The sequence below is a fragment of the Ceratina calcarata genome, unplaced genomic scaffold (genome assembly GCF_001652005.2).
Source record: "Ceratina calcarata isolate Rehan_Ccalc_2016 unplaced genomic scaffold, ASM165200v1 scaffold568.2, whole genome shotgun sequence".
Taxonomy (NCBI): domain Eukaryota; kingdom Metazoa; phylum Arthropoda; class Insecta; order Hymenoptera; family Apidae; genus Ceratina; species Ceratina calcarata.
Window position 1 is genome coordinate 139,629 of NW_017176883.1, and position 12,614 is coordinate 152,242.

Sequence of the window (12,614 nt, forward strand, 5' to 3'; positions counted from 1 at the left end):
CCTTATAACTCCACTCGTTAAAGAATAATTAGCGATGAACGAACTAATTAATTGGATATTTCCTTCTATACTTTTTAGCACGTATCTATTTATTATTAGCATTGTTCTTCCGACGTCTGATTTCTTTCTAATTATAGGAAATGCGTTTTTCTAAGGTACATAAACTTTTGGGATTGACTGTATAGCCAATACATCCTTAAATTGTCATAGATCGGCGGAACATCGGCGACTGTGTTATGAATAAAACGACTGTCCAAGTCATTTCGAAAACTTGTTTAATCAGTTGCGCATACGTTGAAGGTGGAAAAGTCAGTTAGCTGGATAAACGGCCGTACATTTAGCTTTCGGTCAGGCGACGCGATATTCCCGTAATGTCGGGCGAACTCTTCTCCGCGCATCTGCCGAGTTTTCCGGCGTGACAGTGAAAAACAGCCGGTCGGCGACCGGTTAAATTTCCCGCGGTAATCCATTTAATTCCCCTCGACTTGGCGAATTAATCGGCACGCCGGAACCGGAATTATTAATATTAATGGACACCCCAACCCCTGTCATAACAGGTCTCCGTAACTTAATTCCGAGTCGTTTCGGGAGAATAATACCTTCTCTCCTGGGGCATACGAAGCCCCGAGTCTAACTTAATACGCGTCGCACCCTCGCAACGCCGACCCAAAATTGAGGTCTCGCTGAGACAGACGCGAGTCTCTGAGCGGCGAAGAAAGATCGCAGAGTTGATTCAGAATTTTCCAAGGGGGAACACGATAAATGAAACGAGATCACGAACGTCTGCCGTCGCGAAGCGATCTTTCGAATTCCAGATGGTTCATGCTCGAAATCCGAGATGGGGCAAGGCCGGAATCGATTGAAACGGCCGATAATACACTAATTTAATCGAGTAAATTGCGTCCGAAGCGGGCCATTTCACGCGTTCGCTTCCCCCATTCGTCCCCGAATCGAATTAGCGAAACGGTCAAATGTTAATTAATCAGTTTGTCGCGGAGCTATCGTAACGTTCGTCGAATATATTTCCACGTCGTTGTCCCCTTCAATTAAACATCAATTTTTCCTTTCGGTAAATCAATAGAGAATGAATTCATACGGTTGATTACAGTTTTTTATTCGAATACTAAAATTGCATATTCCGTCCCACCGGGAACACCGCGGCACGCGTCCCTCGCGTTTCAACCCGCAATTTCATTTAATCTTCTCCGCAGTTTGTTCGGCGATCGATTTGACTTTTTGCGTCACAATGTACATTTTACGATCGAAAGGAAAAATAAATAAGCAGACTGTTTTTCATTGCAAAAAAAAAAAAAACAATACGCTCGCTCATAGGAACTCGTGAACAATTATTGATATCTCCTCGGCTCCAGGATTTTGTATAAAGATCGTGGGTTGAACAGACTCAATTATTACTGCAATTTAGCTATAGTTATCAGATGCAACAAAGGTCCTATGCACTTTCCTTCTAACTTCATTTGTTATAGAGTAATTGACGATGAACGAATTAATTAATCAATCAGTCCCGAAGTACGTTCTACATTTTGTCTTTCTGTCTCCCAATTATTGCAACTCTTTGGTTTCCTCCCGCAAGATTCACGGCGTTCGATTATAATTAAGCGCGGCGTATCGGAGAATAAAGAGTACCGACGTCCGAGCCGCGTTCCAAAGAGAGAATATTGCCCGCCGTTAGCCGAACAATGGCACGACGTGGAACAAAAGGTCTATTCAATAAACTTGAACGCGAACTTTCGGCACGTGAAGGGTTGAAACGCGCCGACCGATACGATTCCGCAGCGAGCTCGTTCCGACTCCAGCTACTCCGGTGGAACCCGTTTAGTTCTCCGGAGGAGATAGTTTTCCCTCGGGACGAAACGAAAACGTGATCCAACCGCGAGTTAATCTGAATTTGAATCCTCGTTGGTCGGAGCGAACTGTCTGTCGCATGCGTACCTATCAGAATCGTGAGATAAGGGTTAGGGGGCGGGCATGAAAACGGAGAGAAATCGCTGCAGGAGACACTTAATCCTGTCTGACCCGTGCCTACGCACGCGAAACTGTCTCCTCGGTGGAAACTTAATCCGGGGCTGATTCAGCCGACTGGAATTTGACAGACGAGACCCGTCTGCCGTTCCCGGCGAGGAACAACGGGGACTGTCATCGCGGATTACAATGTGCCGTTTAATTATTCCAGCCCGCGAGTCGCAGCTCGAGGAAGCCAGGAAATTACGTCACGCGTTTTGCCGTTCGCCAGGGCTCGGGCTTGATTAATTCTCCAACGCGTTTATGAAATTCTACTCATTCTCATTTCGCTCGCGACTGTTTCCTTTTTTCATACTTTTCTATCCCCGTTGACACAATATTTACAACGATCCTCGAGCAGTGGACAAAAGTAATCCACGGTCGTGTACAGAGGAATAAAGTAATAGTCCGCCGCGTTCGGTCAGAAGGAAAATTGGACTCTCTCGGGCTTACTCGCCTCTCTTCTTCTCTTTATTTGTTGCATAGAACGAAGAGGGAGAAACGCGATTCACCTAAATCTGAAACGCGGCTCGATTCGCAGTTCCGATTCGTGACTGCGTTATCGTCCCACGTGCAAAACTTGCATCGAATTCCACGTATCAGCTGGTTCCACTCTAATAGCCAGCTGTCGTGGAGTAGGTAGTTTCAAATGAAAACGTCGCTGTCACTCGCAGAAACTCTCTGCTCCGACCGCGCCGACTCGACCCGTCCCCGAAAACTGTGACCCATCCGTGTGCCGTTCATTCCCGACATTCGTCCCCAATGAATCGTTTCACTTCGAATTGATTAACGCGTCTCTTCGACGACATCGAATTCCAAAGGCAGCTTCTACGGTTTTTCGAAATTCTTCGCTAGCCGCAGTCCGACGTGTCTATCGAAATTCTCGACTTCGTGGAAGAAACCTTTTAACCGTTTCCAATACATATCTCGGCGGCCATGCAAATAGATAGGCGAACACGGGAAGCCGGAAGTCGTTGGACGCGTTCCAAGAAATCTCGTTCGCCAGAGTAAATTTCCTTGCTGGGGAACAATACTCGCGCGGCGCAATCCTCTCTTGAAATATTGATTCTCGCAACTGAGGTATAACTTTTTTTCTCGTATAAATTATTCTTAACCGCGTCGAATCGTGGCAAGTTTTTCAACGGGACTTAGAAACGATTCCTGTACGCGTGGAAAAATGTGATACTTCCAATAGTTCTGTCGGCGCGTGAAAATCCACCGGCGAACGTCCGTAATCGCGACTGAAATCTAGGTAGCTACTTTATTATCTGCTGAAAAATATGACGAGCATTTTTCGCGTTTAAATATTTTACGCTGAAAAGCTCGTGGGAGACGAGATTCCGTGAGAACGTCGCTGGTAGGATTAAAACCAGCGGCGAACGTGACGTTGCCGCGTAGACGCATCCCCTGGAAATCCTCTGATTTGCAACGCGTAGGAGAGTTCTAGGAAAAGATTTTCATCTTTCAATCCGTGGGTTTAGTCCACGATTATTAGCGATCGATGAACGAAGCAGTCGATGACGAAGCATCGAAGTCGTGCCCACGTCTGTGCGCTTGTGTTCGATCCTTTCGACGAAACGCTGCCCTGTACAAACTTATTCCGCTAGTAATAGTATTTAGACTCGAGCGTCGATCGTTTCGCAATTATCTCGTGAAATCGCGACCGCGTAAAAAGAGCCGGAGTCGAAACTGTTAGAGAAAGTGAACGCAACGCGGTAACATTGTTGGAGCTGGAGTTACACGTACAATGCAGAAACGGTGCGGTATAATAGGATAGGCGGAAGTTTAATTAAAACCGAACTGGCGCGTTGCTTTCGATTTTCGAATTGGAACTGCAAAGGACAAAGAGAGCTAGCCGGTTTATCGGTTTCTCTTAATTAAGCGGCGACGACCGTCCGACGTCGATACTAGAAACGATAGGTACCGATTGATTCGCCGGAAACGGAGGGAGGAGGAGGACGAGGATCGGGGAGGGGAAAATGATTAGATCTCGGGATTAAATCTACGCGCGCTTCTTCGAACACTCTATATAATTCGAACCTGTTAAATCGATCTAAACTATTTCAATTGCCGATGTACACACTGGGAACCTTCGCGCGGACCTCTGTTTCCGTGAACCACCGTCGACGCGACGACCCATCAATCTTCATTCCTGTCCATTAATCCTAAAGACGTGTAGACGACGTTCTCGTCGTCGTGTGAATGATTGACAAAAACCAGGTGGTAAATCGTTGCTGGAAAACGAGAGTCACCACCGATCACGGGGATGCGGAACCGTTCGATCCGCGGTTGAATCGATCGTAGAATTTCCTCATTGCTTCTCATTTTGCTTTGTTCTACGCTAGTTACATACGTCGGACGTTCTCGCCGTTTCTCGTTTGAATTCGAACAAAAGAAGAAAACGACGACCGAGCGATGATAGCCGGCGAGCGTCACGATGCATAACATCGCGTTTCGCTATGCTAATTTAATTACACTACGGGACGGACGGAACCCGACGATGATTAATTCCGAGCGCATAATTCGCCTCAGTTCGAGAATTACGCTGGCGCGATCCACGCGTTTCGGCAGGGCAATCGCGATATCCTTCCGCGGCGGCGGTGTCGTCGTTGGGAACTGCAACAGGAACCGGTAACCAGGAAACGGTATTTCTCCCGAGTTGACTGTACCAGAGTCTGGCCAGGCACGAGCAATCTACTTCCTATCGCGCGCCAACGGCAGAGCCTGTGTTTGGCAAACAACAACATTTACCGTTACTACGAAAATTTATTAAACATCCTCCACTTTCGGTGGATAGACGGCCGGGATCGATACGTGTTGTTGCGCGTTGCGCAGCTGACACTCGTCTCCCATTAAAAACGTGGAATTAACAGGAATTTGAGTGACGTTTAATGAGACAACGCTACGAGTACGCTCGTACATGCAATATACGAGCGCACTAGACGAACGATGGAAATATAAAAGCACGACCCTTAATAGAAAATAAATCATTATGTACAGCTTGAAATAATGACTCTCGACCTGTTTTTAACTGCATTAGCTTCCCTTCAAGGGACTGGACTCGAATATGGTAATAAATCTATATCTTCTTTTTGCTTCATTAAATGCTAACAGATCTTTTATACTAAAGATAATTTGAGAACTCTAATGGGAGTAATGTATTAAACTTAGGTTTCTTAGCTTCTTATCTATACATACAAGCCTTGGGAGAAGACAATTTCTACTTGTTTCATAATTTGTAAATTTATATGCATCTTCTTTTACACTTCGTTTTAAGAACCTAATTAAAATATAAAACAATATTAATATAGAGTTGATGAGCTCCAGTTGATTTGTGGGCAGTATAAGAAATCTGGTGTTAATCGTACAGATTCGTTTTGGATATTGTTTTCATGAGGGAAACTAATGTAATAAAAATCTGGTCAAGAATTATAGGTTTTCAGACTCGTTACTTATTTACGATCACCTTAAGCATTTGCTCAAGTCCCTGTTTCCTGTACAAGGGACTGGAAATGTAGGATAGACAGGCATAGGAAATGCTTAAGACGATCTTAAAAATAAATAACGACTATAAATACTGGTCACAGTTCTAAGTTGTACATTGCAGTAGTCAGCATGCTAGTAGCTGATAAATTGCAATGTACTTATTAGTTCAATTTGTCTTATCAGTGGGACTTGATAAAAAAATTCTAACTTACAACAAAGTTGAAGTCTGAGTACAGGTGTTGCTCGGTTGTTCATGCAACTATCAGTTTCCGATAACGTGTAATCCAGTTACGTGAAAAAGAAATCAAAGCGGAAATGATAATTGTGGGATAGTCGATCGTGCGACTCGATCGACGTTCTTCGAACCCGATAAGAAGTAGATGATCTAACAGACATGAGACGGGGATTCCTTTCGAGGACAATAACGCGTCGACGAATCTGGCTTCGCGATTCCGTGAACGGCGCCGCTTTCACCGATTGTTTCGTATTCCGACGGACGAACTTTTAATTAAAAGTTGCAGTCGAATTGAATAGTCAAACGAGTCGGTCGGGCCAGGCTCGAAGTTGGTCAATTTAAAATTCGCGTGTAACGCGTCCGCGTCGCGGAACTTTGCGCTAACGAATGTGCACACCCTCGGCGAACACCAATGGATGGGCGAATTCACTCGCGTTCCAAAATCGACATGAAAATTTTCGCGACGAACGACGCGTTCTCCCGACACTGCGAGAAGCTGACGCGGAAAAACGAGACGGGACCTCGGCTCTGCCCGTCAGAAGAATCGATATCAGATAATGGGACAGGAAAAAATATCGAGTGAAATCGAATTCTCGTTGGATTTTCGATGCGCTCGTATAAACGAATCTCGCGTAGCTACTCTGTCCTCTCTTCGGTCTTGAATGCGCGCATTTGCCATTTTTAAATAATGTGTAGTTTCTCCGTAGGGATGAAAGGTTCGTTAAAAGCTACCGGTTAATGCACTTTTTCAGAGAACTCGTTACACGAAGCTAATGCGACGAGTGAATTTCAATTTCATTCACTTTTTTTTTTACAGCCGAGTGTTAAAGCGCCGTGATTAAGTGGCGATTGAATTGGAAATAAGGAACGATGGTATTAGGAAACGAGATTAACGACTGTGTGCTTTCAGGGAAAACAATCAAATAATCGGTTCGTATTTGGAGATCGAGGATATAACTCTGGAGGATTACGGTGAATACAAGTGCGAAGTTAGCAATGGCGTCGACGAGGAGATTACGTTGCCGGCTCACATCTATCGACAAGGTAACTAAACCGTCAAATTCCTAGTTTGAGCAGTAATTATCTCGGCCGCTTTACCGTACGCGATACACCGACTACCAAAGCAGTGTTCCTGTAAAACCACGTTTTTCTGCTACTGACGGTAACGCGATCGAACGGGTGATTAAGAAACATACCGGAATTTTGATTAAAGCAATTCTGGCTCACGATTCAATCCAATTAATCGGTATTTAGATAATCGGATAATTAGAAGGTAGTTTTTGTAACGAGCCCTTTTTAGCGATCGTCCGCACGCGTGGATTCGATCGTATCCAAAGGAGAAACGCGTGCGGTTGGCAAATAAACGGGAGAGCCAATATCCTGTACTGACTACGACTAATTAACGGGCCGATCCGTAATTTAAACGACGTCTTGCAGTGATTTCAATCGTATCCGATTTAATTCGCCGCTCGTTACTCGGTCGACGAGCGTGGCCCAATTAATTCCAGCCAATTAACCGAAATTCGTACGCGGTGCCGACACTTCGCCGTAACGCGTTTCACTTTCGGGAAAACTGTTTGTCGTCATTCACCCGGTTTTTCTTTCTCTTCTCATACGCTGTTCACCGATCGATACAGCTTTTCGCCTTGCCACTCGTAAAAAAGAAACAACTCTTGCTTTTAAACCGTTCAAATACGTAGCTTTGAACGAGATCATCGGATACACCACGCGGGATGCAATGAACGATATGAGTTTTAAGCGTCAATAAAACGTATTCGTAGTAAAGATTGAAAATCTGTTTTCTGATGGATTTGTCGGCATCTTTTTTTCTTTTGCAGAGCCGCAATTCGCATTGGGTTTGCAAAACGGATCGTGGAGGAAGTCGTTTTTGGTCGGCATTCTGGTACTGCTGTTGTTAATATCGGCCGCTGCGTTTTACGCTCGCTGCTGGCTGCCTCTGGTGCTACTTTGTCGGGACAAATTCGCCCCGCTCGAAGAGAATGGTAATTATCGGATAGCAACTACTCTTTTTCGCTCGGGTAAATGCGATTCTTAATTACCCCCGGCGTTCGCCCCCCAGCAGCTTTGTGCCCCGACGCGATCCTCCACGAATTAAACACCCTTCGCCTTTCCTCCGAGCTCTCCTTTTTTTTGTTCCGTTCTCCAGTCGCTCGCTTAACCCCGCGAAAGAGGATCAGCTAATCCGGCTGTAAAGGGTGGCTCAAGTCCTCTGACCTTTAATTGGACAATCAGTTTTACTTCAACGTTTAACCCTTCGCGTTTATTTAATGCGGATCGTGCTGCATACGTGATGACGAGAATTAGGCGATAGTCACGTCAATTTATGGGAACTGCGAGTCCTAGAATATACGATGACTCAGTGACTGTTTCGTTATCGTGCAGTATCTTATCACAGAGATTCTTAAATCCTCCCCATTTTCTGCGGCCAGTTTTTTACCAAAACCAATTCAGGTTTCTTTTTTATTTATCGGGAAACGACTTCGGGAACTGTGCAACGGATGCAACAAATTCCGGAGATCGCGTTCGGTATCACGTTTTAAGAGCCAGACTGGCCAGTTACGTTAACTCGGCCGAAATTAACATATCGAATTCCCATTTCGTGCAACTTTTACGTATCCCACGTTATGCCAGCCGCGTTCGCTCGATACTCCGGAGTCTCGAGGAACTTGCACCTCGCATCAGGCTCTAATATTCCCGGAGTGGCCGCACCCGCTTAATCCTCGGGGTTAATGCCGAGCGGTTCGCGTCGACGACTCACTTTCCTGCTTCTCTTTTTCGCGGTTCGAATCGATCGTGACGTCGCTTCTCCTCTTGAAATAATTAGAGCGCACCTTTCGTAGCCGATGCGGATAGGTATTTGTGCAACATTCACCGTTCGATACACCTGTTATCGAACTCCGTTATCGGGGACGCTTTCATCGTAATGTTTTTAATCCAGCCTGTAACAAATACGTGCTCTACAATTGTTCTTCGCTATCCTTGTGACATCGTGTAAATGTCAGTAACCGTGAGACTTAGGTAAAAAAGAAAAATGAACTTCTCGCGCTCTGTTTTGCGTAAAGGAATCATTGAATTATCTTGATGATCCCTGAGAACGAAGCAGTAGGGGGAAGAGGTAGGAGGGCGATGAGTCGCAGTCATGTACCGACTAGTTACACGTGTAAGTAGTTACAGAAGGAGATATAAGCAAAGAGGAGAGACGGGATCTAGTCGATGCCACTCGATGGCGATCGAGTGTGGCTCCTAATACGGAAGCTGGAAAATTACCGCGATTACGACGGTTCTGGGAAGAGCGGCGACGTTGCCCATTAACGTTTCACGGAGATCGTCGTTCCGCCTCTTTCTCTCTCTCTCGCTCTCGGCCTCTCCGTGTCGCCCGTCGGTGTTGAAACGTCGACGGAGAGTCGCAAAACTCGTGAAACGACGATCTCGAAGTTAAAAGCCGAATCAGTCGACTGACAAACGGGACGATTAAAGTTGTCTCGGTGGCGATTAACGGGCGATCGATGCGCGATTTCCATATCCGTCGCACCGATCGCGTGGCTACGCCCCTCGTTACCCCCCCCGTTCGATTCTCGAATCCGTTCGCGGGAGACGAATTGGTTCCCGGCGGGGGTCACGGACGGTAGGTCGGAAAATAGACCGGACAGAGAGAGGGAGTTTTTCATCGAACTACCAACGGGGGAAACTGTGAAAAATCGTGAAACCGTAACGAACGGTACGCCCCTCGTTAGGTCCCGAGACGAGACGAGACGAGACGAGACGAGGCTATCGATCGTCTCGTGATTTATCGAGATTTTCAGCTCGTTCCGAGATCCGTCGTTTATATGCAGGCACGTGCGCGCGGCGCGCGTGGAAACGCGTCGGCGGACCTCTCCGTGCCGATTATTCACGGCGAGTGCCACCGAGCGTACTCCTCGTCTCTCTGCTAGGAATTTCATTTACCGGTCATTGTTCGACGCGCGGTTAATGCGTCTTCTCGAAGCATTTTACTCGAGACCATTTTCATTCTCGAAATTACTACGAAACGAGTCTGGCTTGGCACCGATTTCAATTGGGCACGTAACAGGTGGACGAAGTATCCTTCTCGGCAGCGGTTCAAACGCAGACGAAACGTTTCCGAGTCTGCGTCAACGATTGTCGAGAATCGTTCCACGAACAATTGGCCACTTTCACTCGGTCGGAATTCGTGTTCGCGGCCTCGTAGACGCGGTTACGAGTTAGAAACCAAGCGGCCTGTAAAACCGAGGAGGAGAGAACGCTGTCAAGTAGCGAAGGCAAATTTTCATCTCTCCACCAGGAAGGACCTATTTTCGTAAACAGGAAACGACTGTCTTTATCTACTCTTTTTCTTCCGCGAACGTCGTTTCCCTTAAAAGCCACTGCCACAGTTTTCCGTGTAAACTATTCCGGAATAATGCAAAGCTCCAGGCAATTTGAAACTAACTTCGACGGTATAGATCGCATCGGCTGCACAAGAGGTTTCGTTTTTATCTCGTTCTCTCGATTTGAAGTTTACTCGTCAGGCGATAGCAGTAGCTTTTTTTTCGTCAGAACATAGGCACGTAGCGTGAGAGAGAAAGACGAATTAATCACACGTCACGAACACGAATTGCAGACGGCAAGGAATGCGACGCTCTGGTGTGCTATCACGAGAAGGACTCGAGCCTGGTCATCGGAATAGTGATCCCGACGCTGGAGTCGAGGCATCGGTACAAGTGCACGGGATTAGAGCTCTCTCAGCTGAATCAGAACTGTAAGTAATTCTGTTTAATTAACCGGGGACTCTCCACGACGAAGTGGCCCTCCTTTTTTAGATAACATTGTATTTCACATCGATAGAACCTGCATATAGTATTAAACAAGAAGAGCGAAAGATACATGATTAACAAGTTGACTGTCAACTACGAGATATCTCGTCCCTTCATTATTTGTAAACTCATAGCATAACATTGTAAGACCGTTTCGACCGGAATCGTGAAGAATTCCGTGGCAGTCAACGTGTTAACTCAGCAGTTCTCTTGATTTTATTGAAAAATCGATGAAACGATGAACGGACATGGGAAACTGGTTTTATTATTTTCGGTATTTGGCTTGAAAGAACGAAGAGACATTGCAACGGGGACGCTTATTACGATGACTCGTCGTTTCAATTGATAGCTGTGGACAAGTGTTCATCGATGAAGTCGCGCGAAGGGTAGGCAAACAGTAGCAGGGAGGTCGTGTTTTGCAAAGTAAAAAGGCGGAACGATACGCGACTACCAGAAATAAGAACGAACAAAAGTTAGCCAGGGCTCTAGTTTCGCGGGCCAAATGTCGCGCCGCGGTATGGCCGTTTGGGTTGTCACCCTCGGGTTCTCCGCATCTCATGAATATCAACGGTTTTAGGCGCGCGATAACGGGTGGTTCGGCGAAAAAATATTCAGACGCTAATTTCGGTCTAATTGGCGGGACGAAATTGACTGGCCATATTGGCGAACGACGAAGAATGCGGTCTCTGTGATTTTATAAATGCAAATTGCGCGACCCTGATGCACGTCTCCCAACGCAGATCGATTTATTCGTCGTTTCGATCACTCTTTTCTTTTTTTCTTCACAGGGAAACAGTTTCGATCATCTATTTGTGTAACACTCTCTTCTTTAGTAACAGGTCTCACATTTTTTCATTGACGATCATTAGACAGTAGATTGGACGCGTTCGCAATAAATTATTCACGCGAGATGATGAAGAATGTTTCTTGTGTCAAATGGAGAGACCGCATACGCGTGACAGATAAACCGGAAAATAGCGGTGAATCAGGATCCCGGAACCAGTGCGCGTTGCAAGCTTGCAAATTGAATTAGAAAGTTGGTCCTGGTGGCTGGCTTCTCGGACTTGGACGCGGGCGTCTCGTTTGTCTCTCTGGGAGACAGCCGCGGTTTCGAATTAGGTGTGTACGAAACCATTCCCTCTGCAAACTCCGCGTTTTCGTGCCACCGACTTTCGATAACTTTGCGAAACCACAAAACTGCAACGATCTCCTTCTCTCTGTTCCCGAGACCCGGTTCTCCGCAACGTTAAAAGACGAATTAAGAAAGTCGCTCGTTAGTTTAGAGAACTTGTCGCTACTTTGGAAAACTCGATAGTCTTCGGGTGGGAAAAGTAAAACGACTTTTGCCTTTGTTTTTCGGCTTTACGATTTTTTTTAAAAAAAGCAAGAGGATTACTGGCCAGCGTTGATGCCGTGGAAGTGGGACGACAAGCCGCGGAATTTTGCGGGAAAGAATCTCTCTAGAATGCCGAACATCTTCGAGCTGCTCGGAGTGCAGGAATTTCGCGCAAAGTTCCACGGAGCTCAAAAGGAAATTCAAATTTTCGACTGCCCGAATACCACTTGCTGGGGGCGTAGAGAGCAGTGAGTGAAGCGAAGTGAAAGTTTCGCGGAATCGTAGAATAGTTTAGCCCGCGTGCCGACTCAAGGGGAATTCGGTTTATGCTTTGACTACCCCAACTTTTGCCTCGCAGTCCATCAAACATTAGAATATAAGTGGACCCGCGAACCGGCACAACGATCCTTTTGCCATCTAACCAACAGTTCGCCAGTCGCTCCATTCGATTTAAGGATGTATAGGCTATATACTTAAACAATGCTAGCATGTTGAATTTGTTATTATAGATTCCTATTAATGTTAAAAAGATACCTGCAAAATTTTAGATCAATTCATGGGTTTTTTGAAAAATTATAGTGACTTAAAATTTGCATGTACTCGGATGGTAATCAGCAGTAAGCCAAAGAAAACTTTCTGCTATTTTGGAAGAAACAACTTTTGGAAAGAACTTTTGGTTAAAGCATTCTGATGACTAATACGTGTA

General features: G+C 45.8%; 1 protein-coding gene across 1 annotated transcript in view; it reads left to right on the forward strand.

Moving 5' to 3' along the window:
* The window catches only part of LOC108629362 (single Ig IL-1-related receptor), a 68,923-nt gene that overhangs the window by 53,267 nt on the left and 3,042 nt on the right, over nt 1–12,614 (forward strand). Inside the window, exons 4-6 of the mRNA XM_018031984.2 lie at nt 6,651–6,784; nt 7,579–7,743; nt 10,380–10,517. Coding sequence (XP_017887473.1) covers nt 6,651–6,784; nt 7,579–7,743; nt 10,380–10,517 — 437 coding nt within the window. The remainder of the gene's footprint in view (nt 1–6,650; nt 6,785–7,578; nt 7,744–10,379; nt 10,518–12,614) is intronic.